At 48.8% G+C, this 17,505-nt stretch overlaps 2 protein-coding genes across 2 annotated transcripts in view; both read right to left on the bottom strand.

Moving 5' to 3' along the window:
• Window positions 1–868: 868 nt before the first annotated feature.
• Window positions 869–17,505, bottom strand: part of LOC110202582 (zinc finger protein 560-like) — a 36,284-nt gene continuing 19,647 nt past the window's right edge. The window contains exon 7 of the mRNA XM_078154501.1: window positions 869–2,034. Within this exon, the coding sequence (XP_078010627.1) occupies window positions 1,187–2,034 (848 nt within the window). The 3' untranslated portion in view covers window positions 869–1,186. The remainder of the gene's footprint in view (window positions 2,035–17,505) is intronic.
• Window positions 10,117–16,715, bottom strand: LOC110202591 (KRAB domain-containing protein 5-like). Its single transcript, XM_078154508.1, has 5 exons — window positions 16,490–16,715; window positions 14,895–14,989; window positions 12,927–13,052; window positions 12,365–12,460; window positions 10,117–10,527 (listed from the first exon to the last, which is right to left on the bottom strand). The coding sequence occupies exons 2-5, from the start codon at window positions 14,929–14,931 to the stop codon at window positions 10,505–10,507; spliced, it is 282 nt and encodes a 93-aa protein (XP_078010634.1). The 5' UTR covers window positions 14,932–14,989; window positions 16,490–16,715; the 3' UTR covers window positions 10,117–10,504.

Raw genomic sequence — 17,505 nt, 5'->3', positions numbered from 1 at the left:
GGTGGTGGTCAAAAGCAAAACACTAGTGAGGGGGAGAAAGGAGAAAGGAGAAAGAAAAGCATAAATGGGGGAAAAAGGATGGAGAAAAAGACACAGATAGTAATCATAACTGTGAATGTGAATGGGATGAACTCTTCCATAAAATGGAAATGGATAGCAGAATGGATTAAAAACCATAATCCTACAATATGTTGTTTACAGGAAACACATTTGAAAAAGAGTGACACATACAGGGTAAAGGTAAAAGGCTGGAGCAGAATATATTATGCTTCAGCTGAAGTAAAAAAAGCAGGGGTAGCAATCCTGATCTCAGACAAAGCAAAAGCAAAAATAGATCTAATCAAAAGAGATAAGGAAGGAAACTACATCCTGCTAAAAGGCACCACAGACAATGAAGTAATATCATTATTAAACATATATGCACCAAATGGTATAGCATCCAAATTCTTAGAGGAGAAGTTCAGGGAGTTACAGGAAGAAATAGACAGCAAAACTATACTAGTGGGGGACCTCAACCTCCCCCTCTGTACTAGATAAATCTAACCACAAAATAAACAAGAAAGAAGTTAAGGAGGTGAATAGAACATTAGAAAAGTTAGGTATGACAGACCTCTGGAGAAAACTGAATGGGGATAGAAAGGAATATACTTTTTTCTCAGCGGTACATGGCACATATACAAAAACTGACCATGTACTAGGGCATAAAAACCTCACAACCCAATGCAGAAAGGCAGAAATATTAAACGCATCCTTTTCAGATCATGATGCAATAAAAATTATATGTAAGAAAGGGCCATAGAAAGACAGACTAAAAAGAATTGGAAACTATATAATCTAATCCTAAAAAATCATTCGGTCAAACAACAAATCATAGAAAAAATCAATAATTTCATTCAAGAGAATGACAATAATGAGACAACATACCAAATCTTATAGGATGCAGGGAAAACAGCTCTTAGGGGAAGTTTTACATCTCTAAATGCTTACATAAATAAAATAGAAAAAGAGGAAACCAATGAATTGGGCATACAGCTAAAATACTGCCCTCTTACATTCTAATCCAGATCAGCCCATCAGAGTATTCTTCTGCAATGATTAAATTAATAAGGTTTCTCTCCATCACAAGTTCTATAATGTTGAATATGTGCTCTGATCTGGGGGAAGCCTTCCTGCATTAATCACATTCCTAAGATTTCTCTCTGGTATGTATTCTCTTATGCATTGAAAGATTTGAAAACTGGGTGAAGGCCTTTCCACATTCATTACATTCATAGGGTTTCTCTCTGGTATGTATTCTCTTATGCACTGAAAGATTTGAATTCTGGGTGAAGGCCTTTCCACATTCATTACATTCATAGGGTTTCTCTCCAGTGTGAGTTCTCTGATGTCGAGCCAGTGCTGCACTGCGGGGAAAGTCTTTCCCACAATGACTACATTTAAAAGGTTTTTCTCCAGTATGAACACTACTATGTTTTATAAGACCAGACTTCTGAGTGAATGCCTTTCCACATACACTGCAGTCATATGGTTTCTCTCCAGTATGAATACGACTGTGCTTAGTAAGACCACACTTCTGAGACAATGTTTTCCCACACACACTGCACTGATAAGAGTTTCTTACTCCAGTATGAGTTCTCCGGTGCAGAGTAAGACTAGAGTTTGATCGGAATGTCTTTCCACAATCACTGCACTTAAATGGTTTCGCCCCAGTATGAATGTTGAAGTGCTGTCTAAGATGTGACTTCTGGCGGAAGATCTTCCCACATTCTGTGCATTCATATGGCTTTTCTCCAGTATGAATATGACTGTGCTTGGTAAGATGGGACTTGCGAAGGAACGCTTTCCCACATAAGCTACATTTATGTGGTTTTATTCCTGTATGAGTTTTCTGGTGCTGGGTACAGTCACTTCTTGAAAAGAATGCCTTCCCACAGTCATTACATTCATAGGGTCTTTCTCCAGTATGAAATCTGCAGTGTTTTGTAAGACTTTTCTTGTGCTGGAAGACTTTTCCACAGTCACTGCACTTGTGAGATTCGTTTTGACTTTCCATACTAGTGTGTAGAGTACGATCTGCCGTTTGACAGGATGTCTTCCCACATTTAATCAATTCAGAAGACATTTTTCCTGCATGAGTTCTCTGGCATAGAGTAACTTCATTATTTGGGAAGAAAGAATTCCCACTTTCTTGAAGCTGCTCTTCAGCATGAATTCCATGTTTCTGAATTTGGTCCAAATCATAACCAAAAGCTTTCTGACATTTGTTAACCTCAGAATATTTCTTCTGTGAATGGATTTGATTACTTCGTCTTTGGTCTGACTCCAAGCTCCTTCTCTGGGTATCACTCTCATGGAGATCCATTACTACAGACATTCCACATTTTGGAAAAAGGACTAGCTCTGGGCTCACGGTTTGGCTGCATCTACTGTATTCACAGCCTCTGACTTCATCAGCAGTTTCTGCTTGGATTACTTTTCCTTGTCTAGAGAGTTTCTCCTCATTGCTGTTGACACAACACTCCCAAGTTTTCCCCATTTTGGAGATGCATGGGTCATTACACAAGGACTTTTGCTGGGATAAGACTTCTATAGACATACTTAACTTTGGCATTGACTCCTTGGTCTGAGGCCTGGTGTCCCCATCTGAAGGAAAGAAAAAGTGTAAATGTCCTTTTCCTTGTATGAATAAGCCTTTCTGTACACTTTACTTTTTCCAATATTCTGTCTCATATAAGCAATGTATGTGTTTTTTTCCAAGTGAAGTGAAATCAATTCTTAAGGTTTCCAAAATTACTTTGAATTCACCAAGCTTATCCTTTCATTTAGCCCAGTATTATAGGAGGGGAATATGCCAAAACTGATAGAGATAATGCACAATTAATGAAACTACGAACAACTGCTCTGTCCCATACACCAATATGAACAAAGTACCTTAAAGTATTTTTTTTTGGGAAAATTCTTCATCTGAATATCACCCCTGGGAGTCATGAGAATGTGATCACTGGGTCTAAGAAGAGGAAGTTCTGAGGAGCTCGTACGCCGCAGAATTCCACTTTGCTTTCCAAAAAGATGGAAATAATTCAAAGTTCCACCCACAGTGGAGCAGCGCTCCTGCATTCTGAAGGCACCAACAGAATCATTTGTATTTCTCCCTATCAAGTGACTCTGGTATAAAAGGCAACAACATCCAAACAAACTAGAGAGTGGGCAGAAATGAGCTGTAAGATTGCTGTCTGAGGGGCAGCTGGGTAGCACAGTGGATAGAGCACTGGCCCTGCAGTCAGGAGGACCTGAGTTCAAATCTGATCTCAGACCAAACAGTTGACACTTACTAGCTGTGTGACCCTGGGCAAGTCACTTAACCCCAATTGCCTTTAAAAAAAAAAAGAAAAAAAAAGATCTCATGACCAAAAAAGTCATCCAGAGGACTCACAAATGTGCCCATTTTCATGAGGTGCCCAAATGTACTGAGTGTGGGCACTCACTCACACACTCACCTGGCCAGCAGCTTCTTAGGACTCTATCCACTGGAATCCCATGTGCTTCCCCTGACTCCAGCTGAGAGATTATGTTCACGTTGGAATCTGCAAGGCCTAGTCAAGGGAAATGGCACAGTGGTGGACAGGTATGGTCACCTCACAGCCCATGCCTCACCAACCCCTAGGAGCAAGTAAAGAAGGGCCAGGGAATCTGGGGGCTGTGAAGGAGCATACAGAAAACATCTGAAGGGTGATCTGGTTTCTTTTCCTGGGAAGACACAGCAATGGGATAAAGAATGGAGTTGGGTTCAGAGAGACAATGAGTTCATTTGACCCATTCAATGCTGAGGCATCTGGCAGCTTTCTTGACTTCAGTATCTGCCCTGGGACTTGAGAAAGCCTCCCTGGCCTGAAGAGAGAGAGCTGGAGCAGGCTCACACAATGAAGCAGACAGTTTCCAGCCATACAAAGCAAGAGCCCTTCAGCTGGGACCAGGCAGAGCACAAGAACCCTGTCTCTTGGCCTCACTGCAAGTAACAAATGCTTGGTTTTCTTACAGGCCAAAGCAACAGTGCTGAACAGTAGACCCAGCCCCAGCAGAAGGAAGCAAACAACCTTTTGGGGCAGATCCCAAGTCCCCAGAGGAGCCTCCTTACCCAGGCTGACCAGGTTCCTGTAGTTCTCCAGCATCACCTCCCAGTAAAGCTCCTTCTGGGAAGTGTCCAGGTAGCCCCACTCCTCCCAGGTGAAGTCCACAGCCACATCCTTGAAGGTCACTGATTCCTGAAACAAATCAATCTGTGCCTGTCCAGGGACCACAACCCACATGGATGTGGGAAGGGGAGTGAAGGGGAACAGGAATCAGAAGGACTGATTCTTAGTATATTCAGGTTGCAGAGTGTTCAAAGGAAAATCACAAGGAGCATTTATTACATGCCTCAGGTTCTGAATCATGTAATACAAGAACACTCATTGTCAAGCCCATAAGCACTTGATGGAGTGTCTGCCCTGTGTCAGGCTCTGTGCTGAGCCCTGGGGATACAAATGAGGACAAAAGCAGTCCCTGCCCTCAAGGAGCTCACAGTCTAATGGGGAGGCAGCAGGCACAGCAGCTGTCCTGAGGGTTCAGCAAGGCCCCAGCAGCTGAGGAGACCAGGAGTGGGTTCCTATAAAAGTCAGGGCTTGAGCTGAATATTGGCAGATTAAGTCAGTGTCTCCAAGAGGGGCAAGGTGAGGGGAGAAAAGCATTCCAGGCAGGGAGGGGAAGCAGAGGCAGAGGAGATGGGGGTCACGTGTGAGGAACAGAAAACAGGCCAGGCTGGCTGGGCCACAGGAAGCAGGGAGGACTTTAACATGCTAAGACACGGAAGGTAGAAGGGCTCAGTTTGTGCAGAGCATTAAATGCCAAATGGGGGGTTTTATCTGGCCCTGGCACAGTCAGAACTCTAACCACTGTGGTCTGGGGACTGAATCTGCCCAGGTGCTCTGAGGACAGAGAGCACTGAGAAAGGACCTGTCTACACTGTGACCTGAGACACCTGTCAGGGAGGAGGACCATGCTGCTTACCTGGGGGGGCCTGCTGGTGAGGAACTCGGGGCCCATTCTGGCTCCTTCCTGCTCCCCGCTCTGGCCCGTACCCAGGCCCCTGGGGTCCCACGAGGCAGAGCTGGAAAGGAAAAGGCAGCCATGAGGGGGGTGGGCCCTTCCCCCTCCACCCCAGACCTGCCTCTGCCTGGGAAATGCCCATAGTGACCCTGGAGGCAGCCTGTCTGTGTCCAGGACTCAGGTCAACTCAACGTGCACTGATGAAGCGCCCACTGTATGCTTCGCTGAATTCTAGGTGCTAGAGATGCCAAGGAGACAGAAAAGCCCACCCTATGCCCCTCTCCCCCAGAAATGCCAGGTCACGTGAGGAGGGAGGGGGCAGGGGCAGCTGGAGGAGGGGGCCCCTTGGGCTGGGGCTGTGGGCTTCTTTCCCAGTGCGTCTGAATCCTAGAAAGGCCTGGTCACGTGGGGAGGGAGGGGCGGTGATACCTGGGGCAGTAAGGGGTGGGGCTTGGCGCTGGGTGGGGGTCCTCTATGTCAAAGCAGAGCAGGAGAGGGGAGATGAGAAGAGAGGGAGAATGAGAAGAAAGATCCGGGGAGGGGGCGAAAAAAAGGGAAAGGAGAGGGGGAAAGTGAGGAGGGAGAAGCGAGGAAGGGGGCGGGGCGGTCCCGCCTCACTGAGAGCCCCCCAAGGGTCCACGAGCCTTCTCCCCACTTCAGAGAGGAACCAACTAAGGCAAGGAGAGGGGCGGAGAGGCCGGGGAGAGGAGGGGGCGGGGGTCCCAGGCGCCCCCCCTTCCCCCACCGGCCACCCCTCGCCCGGGACGCAGGAGGAGCGCTGCCATGGACAGGACATAAAACCTCACGTGTCTCTGGACGGCTCTGAAACTGAACAGGAAGCATGAACTTCCGCGTCTGCGCAGTAGCTCCCTTGGCGAGGAACGCTCCCATCGCCGAGCTCCTAGGGGCGGGGCGTTCTTGTGAGTCTCCCGGGCAACGCCCCCTTTTTCTTCCTTGGCTGGAATTGGGGCCTGGGGAATCCGCTCCTCCCCCCTCCCCGCCAGGCCACGCCTGGAGTTTTGAGCCAGTCAGAGGAGACGCTGCTGTGGCGGCCCCACCCCCACCGGCTTCTGCTCCCTCTCTCTGCTCCCTGCTCCCCCAACCCAGTACAAGTTTTCCAGGGAAGTTAAACAGTTGGCATTAGGTCAGCTGTCACCTGGGAGTCCAGGAAGGTCTTGGGCGTGAGGACTCGTCCCTAGGGAGCAGTGATGATAGCTCCTGGGGCTGAGGGCGCAGCTGAGCCTCAGGGCCACATGTACTGTGCTTTTCTATTAACAGAGTTACCAGAATTTGTATTATCATCTACAAATCCTGTACATCAAATACAAATATGCAAATCCTACAAAATTCTATAATCTGTAATAACACCATTGACACATAATACATCAGTGGGTATTTGGTCCTAAAGCACTCTTATCCTAACAGAATTAACATAGCTAACTCTCTGAAACCAGAGACTCTTTTACTCAGTTCACCAATGTCATCCCTGATACCCACCTAATCACAAAAACTCAGAAAAGGCTTACTAATTTGTGCAGGGGCATCAAAATGACCATCACCCAGAAACATGAACAATGACACAGACACTGTACCAGAGCTGAGGATGGCCTGCCTTCTCTCCCCTCCAGGAAACCACCATGGGGGCTGCCTCTTGCTCCAGATTTCAAGTTTAGCCTTTAATTTCAACAGTGACCAGAGGCAAGTGCTTTCACTGGCTAACCCTCACAGCAGATTTGAAATGAGAAACATCTTCTAATGAAATAGGCCACGCTAGTCCAGAGGAATTTACAGTTACAGGCAGCACTTCCCATTCACAGTCTGCATCATTTTTGCTGGAGGACAAACACCCCTTTCCATTTTATCCTCTGCTCCATTTCAGACTCAGTAAGTGTGGCTGTTGGCTTCAGTAAAAGCAGCCACTGACACAGTGTGTGAGGGTGACGAGTATAGCAGGGTCCCCTCTACCCTGGGCAAATGGACTGGTCAATGAAATGATGACCTGTCTAAGCAAGATATGCACAGAACTCTGAGCTAGCCCTCTTGCCTGCATATCTCTGATTATAATGTTCTGTAACTGCTATTTAGAAAACTGGGCATTTTCACTCTTGCCTATAGCTAAGCAGCAGTTATGGCTAAATCAGTCTGGCCATCATTTATGAAAATTGTAAGATTACTAACTAAGTTATTTGGGGTTATTGTTTTGATGTTAAAACCTAAACTTGGTGATTGATTACTGTGTGGAAGGGAGGGGATGAGGTGAAAGCCTTATCTGGATTGGTTCTGCCCATTCAAAGCAATCCTCAAGGCTAGTCTATTCCACCTTGGAGGAAGGGTGGTGTCAAAGAGCATAGCCCACAGCTGTTCTAAGGGCAGATGGAGTGGATATCCCTTACTCCCAAGGTCACCTATTATGTAGGGCAGTAGGGGGTGACCAGAGGCAACCATGTGCCAGCTACCATATACTGGAATCTTAGAAAAAAACAAACCATGTCCACTCGGATAAATACCAGTGCAAAAGGCATGATGCTGTATGGGAACCCTGAAAGACATCCAGGCAAGTAGGTAGCCGTAGAAGGATGTGGGGAAAATTCAGTCAGTGCAAAACTAAACGAGGACTAAAAATAGGAGACTTGCTTCCCAGAAAATGCGAGGTTTATATCAGTCCAGAGGAAAAATATCATCGGCAGAGTCATCAAGATCAGCCCCTTCTCTGGGGTCCCTGTTGATTCCCCTGATTTTGTAAACTTGCCAGGTTCCTGAAAATCATCTTTGTGGGCAAGGTCATCAGCCCTGGGAAAAGAGCTTGTTTGGGTTATGGAGTTCCTAAATGATGGTACTTGGATCATTGAGAATTTGCAAGTGTATGTATAATACAGAAACGATCTCTAATGACTGCTTTCACTCCTGCCACGTGAGGAATGCATTGCAAAATCTCTTTTTCCTCCATAGCTTGAGAGGTGGCCTGAAGTGCAGTTCCCTCAGGCCAAAGCCCTGAGTTGAGCTTCTCCTTTCTCAAAAATCCACATCAGCACAGGCAGTTCCTGGTCAGGAAGCTCTGGCGCAGGCATACATCTACTTCCCAAATATGGGTATGTTTACTTCTATTGGGTATTAGTTGCCACGTTTAGATTATGTGCCAGTGGGGGAAAGAGGTAAGAGAGTGGGAGGGGAGACGCCTTAGGGCTACGAAACTTTGCTTCTCACAGCCAGGGGAGCAGTCCCTGGCTGCTGCTGCTTGAGCAGCCACAGGGTGGCGCCCTTTCTCATGAGAAAGAATAAAGACCTTTTCTGATCTCTGATTCAGACTCCAAACTCTTGATTTCGATGGTCGCTGTCCCACACAAAAGCATCTCCATGCCAAATCTATGTCAACAATGGTGCCTGACTCCCAGGACTGTCCTGAGAATCAAAGCAGGAGATGCAGGTACTGCCCCAAGGGATGTGCTCTCCATTCACACAGCCCTGGCCTTGGCCTGGCACTTCAGAAAGGCTTCTTGGCCTAGACGGAGCTTGGTATAAATTCCACTTCACGTTTATAGGCTATAAGGTGACCTAGTGGAAAGAGGGCTCATTGGTTTGGGAGGCAGAGGATCATGGTTCAAACCCCCCTCTGATGCTCACTACCGGAGACCTTGGGTAAGTTGTTTCGCTTCCTGGAGAAAAGGAAGGGGTTGGACTAGATGGTGTCTGAAGTCCTAAATCTAGGACCCTCTGACTACTAAAACAGTCCCAGTTGGCCTCCCGACATCCAGCCACTCCCATCCATCTTCCACACAATCGCCAAACACATTCCTAAAGGGAACAGGTTTCAGGAGGTTGCTCCCCTGCTCTAGAAGCTCCATGGCTTCCTACTGTCCTTAGGCAACAGTCCATATTCCAATACCTCCCTAGTGCTCTCAACAGACCATCATCAATCTATGCTGAGGCCACTGATCATTTATCTCAGGCTGAAGTCAGTTCCTCTCCAGCTGAACTTCTAACTGAAGAAGAGGTTTGAATGCCATTAGGCTCCTATGGCCAAGCCCCTGGTGCTGATTCTATTCCAGCTGAGAATTACAAGGTAGGGGGTCCATTGCTCGTACAAAAGATGACTGAAATTTTCCACTTGATATGGCAAGAGGAGATTATCCCTCAGGAGTTCAAGGACATCTCCATGATGTGGGGGGCAAAGAGTGCCCTAGGAATAAAAATAATATGAAGGGTTACTTTCCCAGGCCCCTGAGGGGGTTTGAGGCTCTTTCTGTCACCCATCCTGTACCTTGAAACCCTAGATCTTGAAAACTTCCCAAGTCCTTTGCCCCTTATCTCAAAATGCCATACAACTTGCACCAAAAGAATTGCCTTTGTTTCCCTTATCTTGAGATACCATGAAACTTGCCCCTATCCTGGACCATAAAAATTCCTTGTCTCCTTCATCCTGAGTTATAAAATTTCCCATCTTCCTTATCCTAGGTCCCCTATCCTGCCATCCATCTTCCTCATCCTGTGTCATGACAACCCCTCCCCTTATCTGGTAAGATAAAACAGACCCCTATCCCTCTTTAAGTTGCTAGTCCTCTTTCCAGAGCTAGCCTGCTGCTTTTCTGTCAATAAAGCTCCCAATGGGTACAGAGAAGGTCTAAGTGAATTCTATCACACCTGAACCAGCTCTCCCAACTCTAAACCTCAACATAAAATGGTGCCGAAACCCGGGAGTCCAAATATTAATTGACCTCCGCTGATCTTCTCCTGGCCACTGGGATAATAGGTAAGCACCCTTTTCTTTGTTCTCTTCCCCAGACCTTTTCTGCTCCTACTGTCTCCCTGGCTGAGAGACCCCTGGAGTGCCCAGACACTGCCAGCGGCATCCGAAGCTTCACTGACCACCTCTGGGTGGTCAGTCGGACTGTTGACCCTCGTATAAGGGGATGCCCTTGAGCTGGGTTGGTCACATTTTTTTCCTCTCAAGTGTCTTGGGACGCTAAGACAAGCAAGAGGCTGCTAGCAGACTGCTAGTGTTGTACTGAGAAATCAGCGAGCAAGACCCAGATGTAATTTAAAATGTGGATTTATTAGTGCTTGGCTGCAAGGGGTATGCACACCCAAACAAGCAGCCCTGATCAGGGGTCAAGCTAGGGTTTATATGGAAAAGAGAGTGGGAAAGAAATGCCAGGAACACTGATGAGGTAATCCAAAGGTGCAGGTGTCTTTGGGGGCTATGGGTGGGAAAGTACAGGGAGTATACCAGACAGGGAAGGAGATGACAGAGGTATGGATCTTTGGAGTCTGGTAGGAGGAAGAGTCCTTGGGCTGGCCAAGGACACCTCTCTCCCTCTGTCTTGATGAAAGAATGCTCTGCAACAAGGGAAAGCTTTCTCACAAGACAGGAACTCACTAAGGAATTGGGAGGCTTCCAGAGACATGATCTGAGGGCTGGGGCCTAAGCAGCCCAGCTCTGTGTAGCTGTACCAGGAAGAGAGATAAAGGTCATGCTGAGGCCCATGCATGAATAACTGCTAGGCACAGTGTCCTTGGGCTGGGGAGTGGTTATTAGAGACACTGTTTCTGAGACGAGGGAGAAATTGGGGCACAAGTACAAGCACAAGCACCCAAGCACCCCATTATTACAGGTCAGAGATCACACAAACCAGACCAGGTGTCCTGGTCTCTGGTATAAACATAATTATCTAAAGCAATTATATTGCAAGCTTTCTTATCCATTTGCGTTGGAGGTATGGGCTATGCTGAGCTATGCAAGAGTACATTTCACTATTGTTTAGATTTAGGAGGAGAGAGGTCTGGGGCAAGATTAAGCAGTAATTTCTGCTTTCCGTGGCTTAAAGGGCCCTACTACCTAAATGGTAAAATAATGTTCTGCATTACACTAGGATGGGGAATTCAGCGAAGGAGATCTTAAAGAAAAGAGACTAGTTTTCCATTGTAACACAGCCTGATCTCAATGTAATCTAGAAAAATAATTTGTAAAGGGGATTTCTGAACAAGACAAGCTTAGTAAGAAATTTGGTCTCCAAACCTTAAGGAAAAGGCACCTTGCTCTGTTTGAGCAGACTATCCCCTACACCTTAGTTTACCCTGTGTTGTTCCTTCCCCTTCCCCCGTGGGACGTTGGGGGAGGTGGGTAGGCAGGTCTTTGCACCTGGTTTTCTTTGGGGGTCCCTGTGCCCCATTTCAGGGTGTCCATGCCCTGTGGGCCTTAGAGCCTGGTTTTCTTTGGGGGTCCCTGTGCCCCGTTTCTGGGTCTCATTTTCTAATACATGCAGCTTGAAATTCCCAGGAGGATGGGAATGGAGAGCTGGAATGCTTAAGGCTTATCTGATAAGTCTCAAGATAAAAGAAACAAGGAACTCTACTCCAGCTGAGACTGGAAGGTATGTAAGCCTCCTTTCTCTCCCTATCCCTTTCTTCACCCTGTAGTTGGGGTGGCTCTCCAAGCACCTAGGTAGGGCTGACCTCTCAGGTCTGACCAAATGGGTCAGACAGCTACAAGGCTGTCTCACACTCAGCCTGACCTCTCAGGCTCTGGGTCCAGCAGTTTGAGGCCATGGACCTGGGCACACCTTCCGTGGCATAGAGGACAGACTCTCTATCCAGAAGCTTATGTCCACTTCTGCCAATTCTTTCAATCTCTGGGTGCTGGGGAATTGGGAATTGTCACCATGTGTCTTAAAAAAAAAAGTGCATTAGGAAAAAAAGTGCATTTATGGCTAATAATCTTGTCTTTTAAAGTGCTAAGAGTATTGGGCCTTAGAAATTAAAATGTTACCATTAGTGACTATGAATCCAGATCTTGTTTGCTCATCCAACTAAATTTAAGGTCACCTGATTGGTAATTAACTGGTTCTGTGTCAAGCTTTAAATACATGACAATTGCTTGTAGTATGGTTATATTTCTAAATTTTCCTATATTGTGTAATTTGGTTAACAATTGTATCACTGTGTTGTTAAAAAAAAAGCAATTTCTCTTATAATCTAGATGTTGTTAGATCAAGAATTGTACTGTCAGATTGTGAGGTTGTTAACTAAGACAAGGGTTTTTGGAACTATCTAATCATAATTTCTTATCAACTCTGTGCAAGTCTTCTATAGTGGAATTCCTACTGAGTAAATTTTCAAGTACCTGGTAAACTTTGTTGCTGTGATAGGGCTAACTTAATTGGGTGTGCTCTAAGTCTCTCTGAAGGAGTTCCTGTCAGACCCCCAGCTCCTCTCTTACAGGAATAAGGCAATTCTTCCCCTCACTAGCCAGGTGGCCTGAGACTTAGGAGTCACCTGCACTCACCTGGACACAAGCTGGCTGGGACATCTCCCTTCAGCATCCAAGGCCTTTCTCTTTGCTCCAGCTGGTTGATCACATTGGGTTTAGTATCTGCAAAGCCTGTTCATTGGAAATGAGAAAGTGCCAAGGACAGAGATCCACCCTTGAATTTGATCCTGGCCCTTTGTTCTTCTGGGGAAAAGGGGGATTGCTTGGAAGGGAAGGAGGGTATTGGGACCATGTTCCACACTGTGTCCCTACGAAGTGTGGAGGAATGGGTTACAGAGCAGGGCTGGGCTCAGAAGATGGGGAATTCCCTGATTCCAGGTACCTACCAGGGGAGTTAAGGAGAGAAAGGAGGATTGGAGCTAGGACCCCAACGTCAACACCATCAAGCTGAAAGTCTCCTGCTCCACCAAGGAAATACCTTTCCCCTGTGAACCAGTCACAAAAGGATAAGGAATCTCTGGCCTTTCCATGCTATACAATAACTCTTCAACATGTAATGCATCTCATATCATTTACTAATGGAGAATTGAGGCCAACCAGTAGGCAGAGCCTGGATCCCTGGGGGAGCTATCCTTACCCAGGCAGACCAGACTTGTATAATTCTCCAGCATCACATCCCGGTACAGCTCTTTCTGCGAAGGGTCCAGGTGTCCCCACTCCTCAGGGGTGAAGTCCACAGCCACATCCTGCAATGTCATGGACCCTGAAATGCCAAATATGTGGGTGTTAACCCTATCGCAAGTGGTCCTCTTTCGCACTCTTGGTTATGGAGCCAAGGATCTAGTAATAAGCTTGTGCCTCAGTCTGTACCAGATCCTGGCTCATGGGAGAAAACCAGAATCAGGAAAGCTGCTTTACCCTGGACTTTCCTCACAACCCTGAGAAGCAGACAGTGCAGGTATTAATTGTGCCCACTTTACAGACAAGAAAGCTGAAGGCCAGAGGCACATCGACAATGACACAGACACGTACTAGAGCTGAAGCTGCTCCCCTTGCCTCCCCTCCAGGAAACCACAATGGGGGCCCCTCTTGTTCCGTCTTCCAAGTTCAGCCTTTCACCTCACCAGCAAACACAGGCAGGTGCTTCCACACACTAACCCTGAGAGTAGATGTGAAATGAGAAGTCTCTTGTAATTAAATAGGCCACACTCCTCCGGAGAAATTTACAGGTACAGGCAGCACCTTCCACCCACCGTCTGCATCATTTTTGCTGGAGAACAAATATCCCCTTTCCATTTCTTCCTCTGCTCCATCTCAGTCACGCTCAGCATGGCTGTTGGCTTCAGTAAAAGCAGCCACTGTCACAGTGTGTGAGGGAACCCTGCCAAAGCGCTTTCTAGGCGCTCATTTAATCTCATTACCTGGAACAGGCCTAGTCCAGTGGCTCCTCCCATGGCACACTGTGCCCTCTGCACCCCCTCCTGAATATGGCCAGACCCCACCCCCACCCCAAACAAGATGGTTCTTCTCAGAACATGATCCTTTATCCAGACAGGTTAGTCAGCCACTTCTATTGACATAAGAATCAGGCACTTCGTCCCACTGGATCTTCACAACAGGTAGGTGCTACAGGTGATGCCATTCATGTTTCACAGAAGAGGAAACTGAGGCTGAGAGGCTAGTGACTTAGGATCACAGTCAGCTATCAGGCCGAGTGGGGGCAGGAGCAGGACTTGAAGCCAGGTTTGCCCTTATGCCAAGTCCAGTATTCCCTTAACTACACGGCAATGTCTTATCACACCTGCCAAGATGGACTCTTTCCAGCTCCAACCACCTTCCCCTTCTGTCTTAACCCCGGGCAGGGTTTCCATCTAGGTTTTAACCCAGCCCCACAATTACCTGTCACACAGCTCAGCCTTTCAAACATCTCACCATATAGCAAGACAAGGTCCAAATGGGTACATGATAGAGCCAGAAAGGCTGGTATCATCAATAAATTAGAGGAACATGGAAGAAATTACTTGTCAGATCTATGAATAAGAGGAACAGTTCAGGACTAACACAAGAGATAGAGAAGTTCACAAGTGGTAAAGTGGACAATTTTTAATTTCATAAAATTAAATTTTGAACAAACAAAAGCAATGTAGCTAAAATTAGAAGAGAAACAAGAAGTTGGGAAAAATATTTATAGTAAGTCTCATTTCTAAGGCATAAAGGTAACTGATTTCAAATTTATAAAAATAAAAGCCATTTCCCCAAAGGATATGAATAGGCAGTTTTTGGAGGAAGAAATCTAAGCTATCAAAAGATATATGAGGGCACTAAACTGTCCTTAGAGATCTCAGTGAAAAGCATGGGGACCATAAGAGCTTGTCTTTATACCAGGCTAAGCACAAACTAGCATTGTCTGTGTTCTGTTGTACTTTTATTCATTTTTACCTAAATATTTCCCAATACCATTTTAATCTGGTTTGAGCTGTACTCAGGAGTGTTGTGGGGTGTATTTGACCCCTCTGGTCTGGATCATCTCCAAGATCACTTCCAGGTCAAAATCACCATTCCACTAAGGGTTACAGGACATGGAGAAGAACAAACTGCCACTCACGTGGTGGGGCCTGGGCTGTCAGGAATACGGGCGCCATCTCCTTGGCCTCCACAAAGTCTCCTCCTGGAGAAAGCCAGAGTCCTCTGAAGGCAGGGCTGGGGAAGAAACACCAACTATCAAGAGACCTGGCTGTGCCTTGGGGCTCCCAGACCCAGCTGGGAGGTGAGAGGGGGCCCACACAGGCAGCCCTTGATTCAGTCCATGGCACTCCTGAGGATACAGAGACAGAAAATAGCCCTCACCCTCAGACTTGCATCCAGCTGAGAAGATACAACACATACACGGATTCACAGGGGTGAGCCTAAAGTCGGAAAGTGAGTTCAAATCCTGCCCTGGATACTCCCTAGCTGTGTGGCCTTGGGCAAGACATTTCACTAGTCTGCCTCAGTTTCCTCATCTGTAAAACGGGGATTATAAATAATAACACCTACCTCCCAGGATTACAGGGAAGCTCAAATAAGATTATATTTATAAAATGCTTTGCAAACTTCAAAGTGCTCTATAGAGGATATCATTATTTTTATTAGTCAACAAACATTTGTTCAGTGCTTACTATGAGCCAGGCATTGTGCCAACTGCTGGAACAAAAAGGAAAGAAAGAACGGTCCTTGGTGACCACGAGCCCCCAAGCGACACTACAGGCAAACAGCCCACAAAGGGGACAGTTAGGGATCCACAGGAGATGCTCCCCGGGGAGGAAAGCCTTTCTGCACTGAAGGGAGCCAGGCATGAGGGCCAGCCCGGGGACATCGGGGCCAGCAGCCAGCAGACCCGCGGGTCCGAGACAGGAGGAGAGCCGAGGGGACAACGGCAGGACCTGGAGGACACGGCTCCAGAGCGGCCAGAACGGAGCGCGGCCAGCGCAGGGTGGAAAGGGGAGCAGGAGGCAGGCTTTTCAGGGAGTGGGAGTGGGGGTGGGAGGGGGCCTTCACCGGGCGCCGGGGGCAAGCCTGGTCTCGAGCACTCCCCAGTCAGGGGACCTGGACTTCGCCGCCGCCTGCCTCAGTTTCCCCCTGGTAAAATGGCGATCATGACAGCATTGACCTCCCACGTGGTCGCGAGCTCGCAAGTCTGCCTCCTCTTCTAGACACCGTGGGAAGCTGTCCAGGCTTTGGGGTGAAACGCCCCACTATGTGCCGGGCCCGGTGACGCTTCGCCGTGCTCCCCCCTCCCAGGACCACGTTCTACGGGACGGTGGGGGTGGGCCAGGGACATGGGGAACCAACAGAGTCTGTAGAGCCGGGGGCTTCGGGAAGCTGCTTCGGTGGGTGGGGGGCGCGCTGGGGAGGCGGGGCGCTCGTCCCGATGTGGGGCGCTGCGGCAGCCTCCAGGGAAACCTTTGGCTACGGGCGAAGGGGCTGCTGTGGCGGTATGAGGGGCAGCAGGCGGGGCTGCCGCGAGGGAGGGGCGCGAGGGGGCGGGGCCTGGAGAGCGCCCGCGCCTCTTATTGGTTCTTTGGCCTCACACGTGCGCGCGCGCCCTCCCAACAGGAGGAGGGCGTGGGCCTAACTTGAGCGAATGCGCTCCGGCCGCCGCCTTCTCCTTCCCCCCCCCTCCTTCTCCCCCGCAGAGAAGCCTCCAACCCCTGCACTCACCCCGCCAGGACGAGGGGCCCTGAACCAGTGGAGGCTCAGGACCGGGCAGAGGCAAGAGCGCAGTGAGAGTCTGACAGCTGCCGAAGACCGAGGGCGGAGCGGAAGTGATCGAGGAGACAGCCCCTTTGGCCCCACCCCCTACCGCCGCTGCCCCAATGGCGAGGAAGCGTTCCCCAAACACACCACGCCTGGTTTCTATGACAACTGACGCCTGCTGGTGTCCGCGGCGCCACTCCCAGCGGGCAAGTACTTCTGGGAAATGTAGTCCCGAAGCGAAGAGCGAGCCGTGGACTTGTGACCATCAAGGCTGTAGGTAGCTGGAGGGAGACTGGTTCAATGGTCAGAGCCAGGCGCGGAGGAGCCAGCGACTCTGCGGCCTGGGCCGGCCTGGTCAGCGCCACTCAGCGGGCCTAGAGCTCGGTCTGCAGGGTCCTCAGCCACGTGGTGCGTGCCCGCGTGGTCCTGCTTCGGCCGCCCCGAAGGCGCCGCCCCTTCCCCTAGTTTTCCGGGCAGGCACACAGTAGGCGCATAATGAGTGCTCATCTATTGCCTGCCTGGGAGAGGCTGGGTGACTGGCTGGAGGATTAATGTGCACACAGCCGGCACTTCCCCAGCTGTGCTCCGATACCCCGATGCGACCCAGCAGTGAGAAAACAATAAAAGCCGGGGGTCTGGGGGCTGCTGCAGGAGGGCATGCCCGGGCAGCCCTTTCACGGGCTGGGGGTGGTCCTTAGGCACTTGCCATCTCCTCGCCCAAACCCAGCACAAGAGGACGAGGGGCTGCACGTGCAGTCAGGAGACCTGCCCTCCAGTGATGGCCCTGACACTTGGCAGCGCAATGGGACAGGACCACATATGCCAGGTCCATATCCCCCATCCCCTCCACCCCCAAAGATTAGATTTCCCTAACTGGACCGGCCTCCTGGACTATGGGTGGGACTTCACTTAAGGGCAAATCCCCGCCCCTCCTGCTTGGAGAATTTCTGATAACCACCCCCAGTCGTCCAGCTGACCAC

The sequence above is a fragment of the Phascolarctos cinereus genome, unplaced genomic scaffold (genome assembly GCF_003287225.1).
Source record: "Phascolarctos cinereus isolate Bilbo 61053 unplaced genomic scaffold, phaCin_HiC Scaffold_4;HRSCAF=312, whole genome shotgun sequence".
NCBI classification, from domain to species: Eukaryota; Metazoa; Chordata; class Mammalia; order Diprotodontia; family Phascolarctidae; genus Phascolarctos; species Phascolarctos cinereus.
This window is presented reverse-complemented; position numbering and strand designations above follow the sequence as displayed.

Bases quoted from the DNA above. Each gene is read 5' to 3' on its own strand.
- LOC110202591 (XM_078154508.1), bottom strand. From the start codon at position 14,931: ATGGCGCCCGTATTCCTGACAGCCCAGGCCCCACCAC. The intron at 13,053-14,894 runs GTGAGTGGCAGT...TTGGCATTTCAG, and splicing joins GACAGCCCAGGCCCCACCAC to GGTCCATGACATTGCAGGAT. The intron at 10,528-12,364 runs GTGAGTGCAGGT...TTCCTGGTACAG, and splicing joins CCCAGCCAGCTTGTGTCCAG to CTACACAGAGCTGGGCTGCT.